This window comes from Erigeron canadensis, chromosome 2, assembly GCF_010389155.1.
Source record: "Erigeron canadensis isolate Cc75 chromosome 2, C_canadensis_v1, whole genome shotgun sequence".
Lineage (NCBI taxonomy): Eukaryota > Viridiplantae > Streptophyta > Magnoliopsida > Asterales > Asteraceae > Erigeron > Erigeron canadensis.
Window position 1 is genome coordinate 6491758 of NC_057762.1, and position 14364 is coordinate 6506121.

Sequence of the window (14364 nt, forward strand, 5' to 3'; positions counted from 1 at the left end):
ACATAACATTTGGTCTTTAACCTTTTTCCATCAAAAGTTTATTTATTTCTTATTTTTACCACATAACTTTTACTTTTCAAATTTTCACTAAGGAGTTTTTTTTTTACATTGCTCTTTTTACTTTTTGCCACATAACTTTTGTTTTTTACACTTTCGTCAGATAAACTTTATTTTCAACTTTAAGTTTCTTAACTTTTGTAAATTTTTTCACATAACTTTGTTTTTTTTTTTAAGTTTCACTCAGAAAGTTTTCTTTTAATTGCTTTTTACCACCTAACTTTTGGTTTCTAAATTTTGTTACCGTAATTTATTTTCTTTACTTTTGACCACAACTTTTATTTTCTTATCTTTTGCCACAAAAAAATTGTTTTCGACTTAATACATTTTATTTCTTAACTTTTGCCACAAGAGTTTTTTTTTTCTCCTGGAGTAACGCCCGGGTATAAATACTTGGTTATTATAAATACATACTTTCATTATTAAAATACTAACTGCTATAATGGCTTTTTAATTAACTTTATTAACTATTGTCATCACATTAATTAAAAGTGGATTTTTATATATATCAATCGTATGTTAGTTTTTTTTAATAAACATTGATTTTTTATAAACAGTCTCGGTTGAATGGGAGTGAGAATAAACACGGAAGAAGAAGATGATAATGATAAATTAAGCAATCTTGTACACAAGTTAATTCATTTTATCGGTAATTTTAATATACCATTATTTTGTTCTTCCATACTCTTATTAGAGATATGCATAAGTTTTGCTTTTGTTGCTAACTATAAGTAATAAATATTAGAAAGCATTTTTATCTATATAATCAAATGGTTATTAATAGCTAACGGTAGTCATTAACCATGAGTTTACTTTAGACCATATTCGGGTTATAGCTTATTTAGTTGTATATAGTACAAAAATGGAAACAAGGTATCATACATATTAATTACTTTCTATATAAAAAAAAATATAATCACATACCGCATGTATTGCCCATTAAAAATATTTATTATTCTGTTCTAAATAAAAAAAAGATATTTATTATTTAAAACCATATATTGTGCACGGATCTTAAAACTTTTTTTTTTTTCAAATGTGTGGTTCATTTGTTCGGAACAGGGGATCTAGCTTACGTTATCTTAACTGGGTTCGCGTTAGAGAGCCCCCTTACCTTCAATACCTAGTAGGAGAAGAAACTCTCAATTAAACTGCCTGAATGCACGACACTTGATTGATATAAAACTTTACCTCCTTTGTAAGACTCAAACCAATTTCACTGAAAGAATTTATTGTAAAAATCCTTCAAATATCCTTTTCATATTTCGGACTCGAGACTACTAAAATGTAAAAGTGATCAACGAGTAAACTATAATAACAAGTACAAGTTATAAACCTCATACCTTACATAATAAAACACTTCTCATCATAACCCCCTAAATATCTATCGGAATCAAAAGCAAGCACCAACACACGAAATCGAATACTTTACTAGTAAATAAAAGTAATTAATCTAACGGTGAAGATTTGATCTATGCATACAAAATAAAATATACTAATACAAATAACAATAATAACAATATATAATATATAATATAATATAATATAGTATAGTATATTATAATAAAATAAAAATAAGGAATAACAATAATAGCTGTGTTTTGTGTATAATTCTCTTTTTAGACATCATCATTTTCAGCATCACCAGCATCTCCTTGTTCATATACATATTCATATTCATATTTGCCTGATTGATTTATATTAAATTTTCCTTCCATATCATAAGGTTTCTTCTTTACTTAATTATATATATTTTTGATTTTGATGTGAATTTGTTTTCTATATATAGTTTTGACACCATTTTATAGGAATTACAATTTTGTACATGACAGTTAATAGTTAGTTTCATTGCTTGTTAGGAAAATCCGCTAAAGTTTATTACTTTTAGTTTCATATATTTATGAAATTATGTTATCTTTATGTTTATTGATTGATAGTTTCATTTTCATTAATTATAGTCTTTGAATATAAATGATAAATATAATGTTTCAGGATTTCATCTTTGATCGCGTTTCGGGTATTCTGGCTTATCTGCTACTATATCTGTAGTGATCGTTTCTGATATACGGACGAAACGGGATATTTTCGTTCATCCTAAGTGACATTGCTAGTGTATTGAGCCTGTTTATCGAACGCTAGATACGTACACGAATCACGGGTTGTTCTTGGTTGTCATTTATTACTGGTTCGGTGACAATTAAGGATGTTTAGGATTATATACTGATAAAGAATATAGGTCGCGCCTTGTTGGACGGATTTTAATGTTTACTTAAGTCAAAGCGTAATCTCATTAGGGCTTATGGTGGAAATGGTTTTACTTCGATGATATAGAAGAGCATTATGGAAGTGTCAAAAGTAAAGTTTCCGCTTGATGCAAAGGATTACAAGTTATATGAGGAAATTGGTGAAGGAGTCAGTGCTTCCGTGTACAGAGCTCTTTGTGTCCCGTTGAACGAGACGGTTGCTATTAAGGTTCTTGATTTGGAGAAGTGTAATAATGACCTGGTATGTTGTTTCTTGGTAGCGTATTATATGAATGTCTATTTTCATTTCACATATTTGTCATGTGTTAAGTATTTCACAGACACATTTATTTTTATCCATACGGCCATACATATGTAGGTTCTTATGTCATATATGTATAGTTTAAGCATAAAGTGCGAACTTTGATGACCTTATCCAATTTAGCTACAATGAGGCATGATTAACTTCTAAGGCAATTTGACAACATTGAACTCCATTATCAATACAAATATCTCTTTACTTATTATGTTGATAGATTTAAATACAGGGTAAGCTGATGTTCCACTTTGTGTGTGAAAATGGGTAAAGATATAGTACGGTTTAGGCCAGGTGCTCGTATACGCTTTGTGTGCAAATTTTGAACCTTCAATAAGCACTGCATGGGTCAATTACGATTTCAAAAGTAATATAGTAACAATTATTTAATTGTTTGAATTTATAGATTTAGGAGGTTGGATGCACTAAAGATATACTTTAAGTGAATTTTGGCCTACTCGACTAACCTTACCTGTTCTCTTTGTACCTAATATCTTTTAAATCGTTTGACCTGCTGGAAATGAAGCACAACCTGGATTAGCGTATCACTTGTAAGTAAATGGTGCCACCTTACCAAACAAAGATGCATGGCAAAGCTAGAGAAACCGAGAAATTCATACAAAACTCCTAAACCTACTAAAAATGAACTAAGACATTGTCGTCTACCATTAAAATCAATATTGTCAACATTTACTTAAAGATAAAAAGATAAAATCTTCATACAAAACCTTCAATAGTAAGGTAGGACTTAATAATATCTAAAGTAAGAATTCCAATATGAACAATAATAATATCCCCTTCGAATTTTTAGGTTTTCAGTAGAGGAATTGTAGAAGTCGCTAATGATATATGAAATCTAAAATCATTTTTCAGCTATGTAAGATTATCTAAGAACGGATTAAATGCTCATAAAGGGTTATGATGGTTCTGTATGGCAAAACAGAACACTTGGTTTTATAATGCAAAAGAGAGTAATTACCTTTCTTGCATATAATAAGGCTATTCTCATTTTATGTGCAACTGTTGGATCAGTAAGATGGTGAACTATGTTGAATCTGTTGGATCTTGGTGGTAATCAGTGTACATTATTATGTTCAGTGATTGTCCTCTAATGTCGTTTTCACTAAAACAGGATGGTATCCGCCGGGAGGTACAAACTATGAGCTTAATCAGCCATCCAAATTTATTACGAGCATATTGCTCTTTTACAACTGACCAACACCTTTGGGTTGTTACCCCATATATGGCTGCGGGATCGTGTCTTCACATAATGAAATCCTCTTTTCAAGAAGGTTTTGAAGAACCTGTTATAGCTACATTGCTGCGCGAGGTCCTTAAAGCCCTAGTTTATCTTCATGCGCATGGGCACATCCATAGAGATGTGAAGGTACTTTACTTGCTTTTCAAATGATTTCGTTTTTCATGTCTATATCCAAGACTGTTCAAGGAACCAAATGGAAATTCTTGCATACGGGAAGTAGCAAGTGGTCTAATGAAAAGGCTTACTAAGTAGCATATGGTTGTTTTGAAATAACTGTTACCTTTGTTCTTTCTCCTTATCCTCTAAACAAAAACACAGCTTAAGAAAAATGTAGTTCATGCTTTATCCATCAAGTATTTAATGCTTCTTTGGTTTTTGCTATACCAAATTGAATTGGCGTTAGTATTGAAACTTGGCCTTTTTTTTACCATCTATGTTTTCATCAGAAAATAGTTTTTTGGGACAATCTAAAATTGTAATGTGGACAATAATATTGGGACAGAGAGAGTATTTAAGTTATATACTCTTCTTTTCAGTATTTACATAGAGAAACTAAGGAGCCTTCATCTGTAAGATGAGTTGATTTTTTTTTAAGCCGAGTGAGTTTGCATTCTTGTGATAACGTTACCCGATATTTTAGTGATCCAATTATCTTATTGTCCATTCATTCTACACCTTTTCTTCATCATTTTATTTCAACTACCATTTATGAGTCTTGATGTTATTCAGGCAGGGAACATATTAGTTGATTATAATGGTTCCATCAAGCTGGCAGATTTTGGGGTATCTGCATGTATGTTTGACACAGGAGATAGGCAACGTTCAAGAAATACTTTTGTCGGAACTCCTTGTTGGTATGTTCATGTTTGTTCCATGATATTCCACTTTTTTGTAATAAGTAATAACATCATCGCATTACTGCTCTTTAAGTTAATATCTTGGATCTGTTCCTAGGATGGCACCGGAAGTTATGCAGCAATTGCATGGATATGACTTTAAGTAAGTTAATATCCGCTTGTTTATTATTGTTTTTCTGTAATTGTTCTTTTATACTCTTGAAATGATTTAAATTGAACATAAATAAGCCGACACTTGTGTTATTAACAGAGCAGATATCTGGTCATTTGGAATCACAGCTCTTGAACTCGCTCATGGGCATGCACCTTTTTCCAAGTATCCGCCAATGAAGGCAATTACTTTTTATATCTTGGCAATTTTAGAATTTAGTTATGGGTTATGAAACGCCAATGCTATTAATAAACTGGTTTCTAACATATTGTTGAATTATTGTGTCTCATCTTTTGCAGGTTTTGCTCATGACTTTGCAAAATGCACCACCAGGTCTTGACTATGAAAGGGACAAAAAGTTTTCTAAGGTTCGTGTCGTCCTTACAAGGATCTCAATAGGCTTGAATGTTCTGCTAACTTGCAGCAGCTTTGCAGTCCTTTAAAGAAATGGTTGCGGCTTGCTTAGTGAAAGACCCAAAGAAACGTCCCTCCTCAGAGAAGCTTTTGAAGCATTCTTTCTTTAAAAATGCACGGACAACTGATTATCTGGAGCATACTATTCTTAATGGCCTTTTCCCCCTAGGCGACCGTTTTAAAATGCTAAAGGTGTTTTGCTAATATAAGCTAGGGTTTTGTATGATGATTTTTTTTTATTCTTGAAGCTTATATCTTGTGAGCTATCTTACCCCCTTGTTGTTTTAGGCAAAAGAGGCAGAACTTCTCATGCAAAACAGGGAATTATACGGGGAGAAAGAGCATTTATCACAGGTAGAATTGCCGTGATCAAAAGGTTTTCATATGAAATCATTATTCCTGTAACTGCAAGAGTATCTATAAAAAGGTTTGGAAAATGAAGGACAATAAGAAATAAAAAGCTGTTGTGTTATTGTTTCTAAACATATTTCTAGGGTCCTATGAACATACATTCATGCACAAAAATGAACATGTCATACATATTCTTTTTTCATATATAAAAAATTCTATTCCAATACTTCCAGTCTGGGCCCATTACTCAGCTGACTGCTCGAGACCTCAAGTACCACCTAGCGAGTCTTAAAACCATAAATATCTGTACCATGATTCCTATGTATATCATCTGTTCCAATCTTCGATGCGATATCAATATAAAAAAAAAACCAGTGGAAGTTCATTTGCGACACTAAAAACTTGAGACCAACTAAATCACACGAGTAAAATATGTGAAATTTCATCTACATGTTTATAAGAGTCTCCGATCACATATGTTTAGAATAACTATGGACCATCCATTTTTTTGATTTAAGGACCCGGATTGGTTCCCTGTGTCTCAAGTTTTGTTCTGGTCTAAATTGTACTGACCCATACTCTAGGTAATTCATTTTTTGAAACTTATTCTTCTCATTACATTTATCATGTTTTCGGCAACCTGCAGCAAGAGTATATTCGCGGAATCAGTGCCTGGAATTTCAATCTGGAGGATTTGAAGAATCAGGCTTCCCTTGTATGTTTTGATAGTCATCGCATTAGGTTCATCCAGAAGCATCTGGTGCTGCACCTTGTTAAGTTGCTTTTTTATGGCAGATCCAGGACTATGATGAAATATCAAATGCTGAAGACCAAAATGCTAGTTCAAAGCAGCAAAACGGGCTCAATGAAGTAGGTTTACCAGCAGAGAGGTCGTCTCCAGAAATGTCTGATCGTTCAGATTCAGCTTCTCACCATGAGGTATTATCTTGGTCATACTAATATGTTATTGTTAGGAATAAACTGCACACACACAAACACAAGAACCAGAAAAATAACAAGAAGGAAGGACACGAGATTTAACGTCACACTAAACTGTGTGAGCTAATCCACGGGGTGAAAGAGGTTTTAATTATTGATTTTCCACACAAATACATGCACAAGAGATAAGAGATATATATAGGCTACAATTAGGGTTTAACAAAACTTGCCCTCCAAGTTTAGAACCGGGCTTAAAAAACGAGGCCAGCTGCCAGGCCTAAACAAACAAGGCCTCCTGCCTTTAGAATCTGCTTTATGTGGGCCGTAGAAAACAATAACACAACAATCTCCCACAGTCCCACTTGGTGTCTTCGGACCTCGAAGAGCACCATCTTCAATCTTTTCTTTACATCCGTACTAAGAACTAAATCCTGTTCTTCAATGCGTTCTATTTACCACCTGGTCTCCTCTTCAGGTAACCTGTAAGGCCCGTTAAAGCTCCTACTGAGCTTCAACCCATCAGTCACGGCAATCTCTGCCCCTCACTCGTTCTCTATCTCTTTCGGCTCCCACTGAAACGAACTAATCCTGAGAAATCCCGAGAACAAACACTTTCCTTTAAAGCAGATAATAAACTGGAGAGACTTTAACAACTGGAATACTGGTTCACTTAACCCTGAAGCACAACACCCATGCTCCCACTGTAAAAAAAAAAAAAAAATCCCTGACTGGTTTTTCTGAACCTTTCCTAGTACGTTCAACCTGAATCTGACCTGTTGCTCTGGGTTTGCCATCTGCAAAGCAAACCTTCTTTTGCCCACGAGATTCTGTGAACCGGACTTTGTTTTTCTTCTGAACTGGGATGGTCTCTCCCTCAGACGATAAACTGACCATATAAATCCAACCCTCCCTTGAGAACCTTCCATTGCCCGTTCCCGAACTTGGTCTCATGCCCCTGCTCATCCAACTGCCCGAGAAAACCGACTGCTTTTTCAGACTTGGAATAACCCGGACGTCCTTCAAAGTCCATGAACTTATTGGAGTCTTCAATCCTGTCACCCTGCTCTTCATATCAAGAACTTCATTGTTCGCCAGTCTTACCTTTCCAAAATCCAACTTTCAGACTCCGTATTGCTTCATTGTTGTGGATAGCATTAAATGAAGCACTGCGCCTCGTCTGAGTTGTAGTCTTCTGTAGTGTTTAGTTGTTTGTTATTTTCCGGACATTGATTCCTAAAATGTCCAGCCTCTTCTGATTATGCTTGTTCAAAGAAGCATCTCCTTCGACTAAGAAAACAAGCCACTTGTTTTCTTTCACCTTGCTAAACAAGACAAATCTAAAGCCATCTGCTTTGGCGTATCCTTACTGCCTGTTTTTCATTCAACACGACGGTCTCCTTTTATCATGAACAAGCCAATCAAGGTCTGCAAAGAACTCAACATCATTACACTGTGCTGAAAATTTTGATCTGACAACCACCAACCAACTAATAAAAAAATACCAACTGAGCCTCCTGCTTCTGTCCCTTTTTTATCTAGCTAAGCGTGACCTGGTTCAAAGCCTCCTGCTTGATGAATTTTTCCTGTCCGCTTCTTCTGATCTGGTTGGAATAACTTATACCTCAAGAACAAGCTGTCTTGCTTTTCTGCTCTTATACTAGGTACCAAAAAAAAAAAATTGAACTTGGTTTGAAGATACCGGATCAAAACAGTCCCGCAAAATTCATCTCTGAAACAGCCCCTGCCGTCCCAAAGAGACTTAAAACATCCCCTGCTGTGAACAGTCTCTGTTTTTCTGCTGACAGCCCCTGCTGTCCCGAAAACCATTTATTCCTCCTGTTAATTCACCGACCCCCAAAAAAACCCAATCTGCCATATCAAGCCCTAATTTGCCCAATTAAACCCTAATGTGCCAAAGTCAGACCTGATCAGACCTAATTCTGCCTAAATCAGACCTAATTGAGGCTGTTCTGGGTGACGGCGACAGCTGTGGTGGCTGGTTTTGGCCGGAACCCTAATCTGGGTTACAGCTGTGGTGGCTGGACTTGGCTGCAACCCTAATTTGGGTGACAGCTGGGTGAATGTGTGATCTGTATGCAACCTGCTCTGATACCACTTGTTAGGAATAAACTGCACACACAAACACAAGAACCCGAAAAATAACAAGAAGGAAGGACACGAGATTTAACGTCACGCTAAACTGTGTGAACTAATCCACGGGGGAAAGAGGTTTTCCTATTGATTTTCCACACAAATACATGTACAAGGGATAAGAGATATATATAGGCTACAATTAGGGTTTAACAAAACTTGCTCTTTAAGTTTAGAACCGGGCCTAACAAACGAGGCCAGCTGCCAGGCCTAAACAAACAAGGCCTCCTGCCTCTAGAATCTGCTTTATGTGGGCCGTAGACAACAATAACCCAACAGTTATTTCTTGCTTTACTCTATCTCCCCTTCTGCTCCATGGTGAATCAGTGCTTAGAATAAGTTTTGTACGCAAATTTGTAATATTAAATGTTATTGTCTCAGGATGCAATCAATGAAATACCTGATTTGGAGAGTTCATTTGCGGCATTTCCGTTGAAGCCTATTGAAGCACTCAAGTAAGATTATATCTCAAATACAAGTATTTCACCCTGGATTCTGTTTATGAAAGATTGCAATGATAGAACATGTGTGAAGGTTCATAACTTTGTATCTGTTGTGAGCAGTAGTCATTACTTAAAGTCTCAAAATAGATAGTAAATGTTATAATATGCATAAGTTGGTGGAATGGCATAAGATACATGCGTGTTGTAACTTTGCATTGTTAACTTGCAGCTCAAAACCACCAATTTGTTGTTTGGGTTTTCATGTGTTCTTTTCTAATACAGGGGCTGTTTCGATGTTTGTGAAGATGATAAGGATGATAAAAATCCATCAGATAATCAACAGAGTTCTATAAAACCATCAGTAGTAACTGAGGAGCTGGAAGTTGAAAGCAATGATACTGGGCATGTTGTACAACGAAGTTCCTTACCAAGACCTATCACTGATGGGCCAAGAAAATATTTGAGTGGTTCACTGCTACCGGATAATTCTAATTTTACTAAGAAGTTCGTTGACGATGTTGACAGGTAAGTAACAATACCGTCATCTCATTTCTTAAAGTTGGATTGTGAATTGGCTACCAATTGGCTATGTTCCTGCAATTGTGAATTGGCTACCATCATCTCATCTTTGCTGTCACTTCCTGCCAGTTACATATACCATCCGTGATTCTTAAAGGTTAAGTTCCAATGCTGCTGATGTGTCATGAAGACTTGTTATATCAAAGTATAAATACGAATGGCCTCAAACTATCCTTTATCTTAACTAACAATAGCCATTAGTCGTAAGGTAATTAGATGACTCAGTGTGAATTCTGCTATGTCCATTACATGGTTCTGAACGCTGTATAGGCTTCTTCCCGCCGACGAGTAACTGCTGATTCTGCCTGGATATTAAGTTGCCAAAAGCTGCTAGTATGCTAGCCTTTAGTATGATTGTACTAGCTTTAGTAATGTGGATTTGTCCTGAACCATTCATGAAGGTTCATAGGCACCTAAAATAAAACTCAGAAAGAGGACCAACTGCAATCTTACTCGATATGCACTGCTAACTACAATTCGCTACTTAAACTTGTGTGTACACTTGTATAATTCGTGAAGATAGGTGAGTAATTATGTTCTGAGTAATTGTGTCTCATTTATCATGCAAATATTGCTATTATCTTATCTCGTATTCTCCCTCCCTAATTAAAGTTATATTGACTTTTCTTGCCACCTCAATTTATGAATCCCTTGGTAATTCGTATGAGGCATTGTTAAACAATATAATGGTATGTATACTGCTGGTAATAACTTGTATGTATGGTTGATAAGCAGACTTTTGTAGTTCTGTTATATCTGCGCTTGCTACTTCCTATTTAACAGAGAATAGTAATAACTTTGTCTATTCGAAAGAAAAGTATAACCTTGTCCGGTCATTTGCTCTATAATTAATTGCAGAGATCTTATGCATTCAAGATTAAAAACACAACGGAGTGATAGTGGTCCACTTCATAGTCGTCAAAGTCTTAAAATGAATGACCTTTCATCCGGTAATGGATCGCTGACCTGCTAATTTACCCTTTGCCCTTAACATACATGATATTCCTGCTATCTTATGTAACCTCATGTCTGCCTCTACAATGTGCCATATGGTGCAGTAGATGATGTTTCAGAAGGAGCAGTGGTCCAGCGCAAGGGACGTTTTAAAGTCTTTTCTGCAGATCACAATCCAAAGGTACAGAATTTTAATTTATTTTGATTTATAGTAGAGTAATCACAACTATAGCATCTTAAATGCATATATGACATGACTATTATTGCTGGTATCGGATGAAGATTCTTTGTTTTCACTTTGTTGTGCCTTTACATCACTAGTCTTGGTGTACTTTGTTTTTCTATTCCTTTTTCTTTCGCTGCCTGACAGAATTTTAGGACAACAGTAGCTTGTTAAACCTTTTTAGTTAAATTGTAACTCTTGCATGCCTTTGTCTCGTTCAGGGTCCAGGGTCCAATCCTATTTCCAGTGGTATTTCCAGTCCTCAACTATCAAGTGTAGCAGCTGCATCTGTTATTCCATATTTGCTGTCGATTTTGCAGCATAATAGTATGCAAAGGGTGTGTATTTGATCATCTTGATTTTACATGATCTTACACTCTCTCTGTGACGCACTAGTAAAATGCCTCTGGTTGATACTTTCGTTTCTGTTGTGCAGGAAGAATTACTTAAATTACTCAAGTTTGCAGATCAAGTTTCTGGTATATCATCCGTTTTTTTATTAGTCAAGTTTGATTCGTGACAGTATAATGACTTGTGTTTTCTTATGCAGGCAATGCCATGGAATATGTGGAATCAGGAACCAATGAATTTTTGCAAGTAATGAATCTTTTATTTTGAAATAGCTAGTATTAAAATGTTCACTACAAGTTATGACGTTGTTCTCTTTTGCCAAGTCAGCTATAGATCTTGTCTTTATTGAATCATACCTAGGCACAAAACAGTTATTTATTTATTTATTTTATTTGTGTTGGTGGGTTGGAGAGGAGTTTGATAACTGGTCAACTGGTCAACATTCAGTTTGTCTAGATGAATCAAAGCACAATAGTTTAACATATTATGACAGATTTAAGTTTTTATGGTTATATTGCGAAGTTACCTGTCCTTCGAAATCTTATTAGAAGATGCCATTTTAGTTTTTACATTGATGTAAAATATACTCAACATACATAGTAACCTGGAATGCAAATAGGGGTTCCAAATAGTGATCTTTTTCTTTTATTAGTATTATTGAACTGATTTAGGAGGTTGTAAATGTCTTTGGACATGTTAGAATGCTGTTGAACCATTCGACCTTATTATCTGAATTTGCTAAATTTACTTCTGTATTGCATATAATGGTTAAAAATACCCCTTCTAGTTTTTATAGTCTTTATGATATCCGTATAATTGTTATCATTCTGCATACAACAAAGTCATTTGAACCAATTGCCTGATCCTTAAAGGATTTGTTACATGCAGATCCCCGTAACTTCCCCGAGGGAAAGAGAACTGCAGTCCCAGGTTGTGCAGTTACAACAAAGGTATGATTCCATACATAGTATTCTCAAGTTGCATCATTTTTAAACATATGTGCACAATTTTATCTCCGACATGCTTTTTACTATTTCAGCGTTGGCAGTCTTGTTGAGCAGTTGCGAATACTGAAAATGAGAAATGCAAAGGTATGTCTTTTTCATTATTTAGCATCATCAATCGTATCTGTCCCCCCCTTATGATTATGTATTTACTTTTGGTTTTAATTTAGTGAAACTATGAGAAATTGTTCTTAAGGGTTTAATTTTTTTTTTTTTTTTTCTAATTTTCAAAACAATATATATTCATAAGAGAAGATTATAATTAATTGCCAAAAAGTTAGCAGATTATTAGTATGCCCGATACCATAGATGAAGACGTGAATAAGGGGGTTTTGCTGTTCTCTTTCCTCTTAATCTATGTAAAATATCAGTGTCTTGCATTGATCACTTATAAAAGTGATACTGGGAATATATGTAGAAACTATCATTGACTTGTTTTGGGCTGCTGTCTGGTGCCTGGTCCATGAGCAATACTGTGAGTTGTATGGGCGTCAAAACAGACAACCTAGGCTAGACGTGCTGGTTCATGTCAATATGTTATATGTATGTCAGTATGTGTACATGTGTTGGTGTGCATGTCATAGGTAGGTCTAAAGGGTTAAGTAACGTGTTAAAACAGATGAACTTTTGAACGGGTCAAAACATGTCATGAATAGGGTTTGGTTCACCCACGGACACCCGTTTGTTCATTTTCTTCAGGTTCATATGTGACTAACGGACTAATACAAAAATTATTTTTACAATCACTATTATGAGTATAATGATTCATTTCCTTCGCGTAAAAGTGATTTATAAGCCATTGGGGTCATTTCCAGTTTCTTTTTGAATTATTCCTCCCTCACATGCTTTTGCAACAGATTCTTACTAAGACCGGTCATCCCCATAGACATGACCATTCTTGGCATCTTCACTGTTGCCCCTCTTCTCAAAGCCTGTAAACTGTCTTGAGTTAACCAGCATACCATTTCTAGTCTATCTATCGAAACCTAGCCAAGAATCCCATTATTGATCGAATCGAGGCGGATCCAATTCATTGGCAAACGAAAAAATCTACACTATAGGCTCGAAGGCTCGGGTTGGTCAAGCGAACTGATTCATTGAATTCTTTAGACCTTGAACTTCTTCCTGTGTAGCTAATTTGTAATCTGGCCATTGGGTGGGTTAGGAATTATATACAACCCAATATTGACCTGTATTTATTTGTTTCAGTTACATGTATGTAAGTAGGACCTTAATGGGGTCATTGAATTCATTCAATCTTTTTTTATAGCTCACAATGTAACTTGCTATGTATTTGCAGTTGGAAAGAAATTTGAGCAATTTAACAGAGAAAGGTGGTATCCAAGAATGATTTACAATATAGAGTATAATGATGACGATACATGGTCATTCGTATCTTCTAATTTGGTGCGACTTTCTTGACACATGCTATCTTAAAATCTGCAGCCCACGCTAATCGTATGCGTTTGAAGTTTTTGATGGCTCATTGTTGGTGTATAAATTTTGTGAGTGTGAATGCACATATTTGTTTGTGAATACAAGGAGGAATGCAGGGCGGCTTGTACCATTTCTCAAAATAGCATATATTTATAGGGTCCATATACATTTTGTTGTAATTTACATCCCCACATTATTGGAGTTATTGAAATTATATTTTACACAAAGAGTCGACCAGTGGCTCTGTATCTTGTTGAAAGGTTTGGTAATGTTGAGCCTACTCGAGTCATTTTACCATACAAGTCCATGTATGGCTTTGGTTCGGTTCGCTGTAGATGAGGCAAGTTCAATCAATAGGCAACATGTTACAATTTGTAACATCAATACTCGAATAAGCTTGCCGCCCTAATTTAATAAATTTCAACAAACTTATGTATGGGGAAGTGAAGGTGATTTTGTTTGGCATCCAAGTTGGATGAAATCTTTCTCACATGTTAATTTTTTAATTTATAAAAAACATGGGGGCTAATTGTTATTTATTATACATTAAACATAAAAAAATTAGCAAGTGAGGGATTTTATCCAACTTAAATGTGTGTCAACACCACTTCCATTTTTACTTGTGCGAGTCTC

At 35.3% G+C, this 14364-nt stretch overlaps 1 protein-coding gene across 2 annotated transcripts; it reads left to right on the forward strand.

Annotated features, from left to right (window-relative positions):
* The first annotated feature begins 1679 nt into the window (after positions 1-1679).
* On the forward strand, positions 1680-13990 carry LOC122587337 (serine/threonine-protein kinase BLUS1-like). Of its 2 annotated transcripts, none has more exons than XM_043759471.1 (22): positions 1680-1783; positions 2050-2562; positions 3749-4003; positions 4607-4731; positions 4832-4876; positions 4985-5066; positions 5185-5253; positions 5321-5491; positions 5588-5653; positions 6297-6365; positions 6446-6589; positions 9122-9195; positions 9466-9708; positions 10621-10712; positions 10821-10897; positions 11161-11277; positions 11376-11418; positions 11490-11536; positions 12179-12240; positions 12330-12381; positions 13595-13628; positions 13741-13990. In XM_043759471.1, exons 2-22 carry the CDS (start codon positions 2398-2400, stop codon positions 13827-13829), a joined length of 2121 nt encoding a protein of 706 aa, XP_043615406.1. In that variant the 5' UTR covers positions 1680-1783; positions 2050-2397; the 3' UTR covers positions 13830-13990. The 2 variants fall into 2 exon arrangements, with proteins under 2 accessions (XP_043615406.1, XP_043615407.1); XM_043759472.1 differs by having other exon boundaries at positions 10824-10897.
* The last annotated feature ends 374 nt before the right edge of the window (positions 13991-14364 follow it).

Excerpts from the sequence above, each read along its gene's own strand:
- LOC122587337 (XM_043759471.1), top strand. The coding sequence starts at position 2,398 with ATGGAAGTGTCAAAAGTAAAGTTTCCGCTTGATGCAAAGGATTACAAG. Across the intron at positions 4,004-4,606 it reads ACATCCATAGAGATGTGAAG|GCAGGGAACATATTAGTTGA; the intron begins GTACTTTACTTG and ends GATGTTATTCAG. Across the intron at positions 13,629-13,740 it reads GAGCAATTTAACAGAGAAAG|CCCACGCTAATCGTATGCGT; the intron begins GTGGTATCCAAG and ends TAAAATCTGCAG.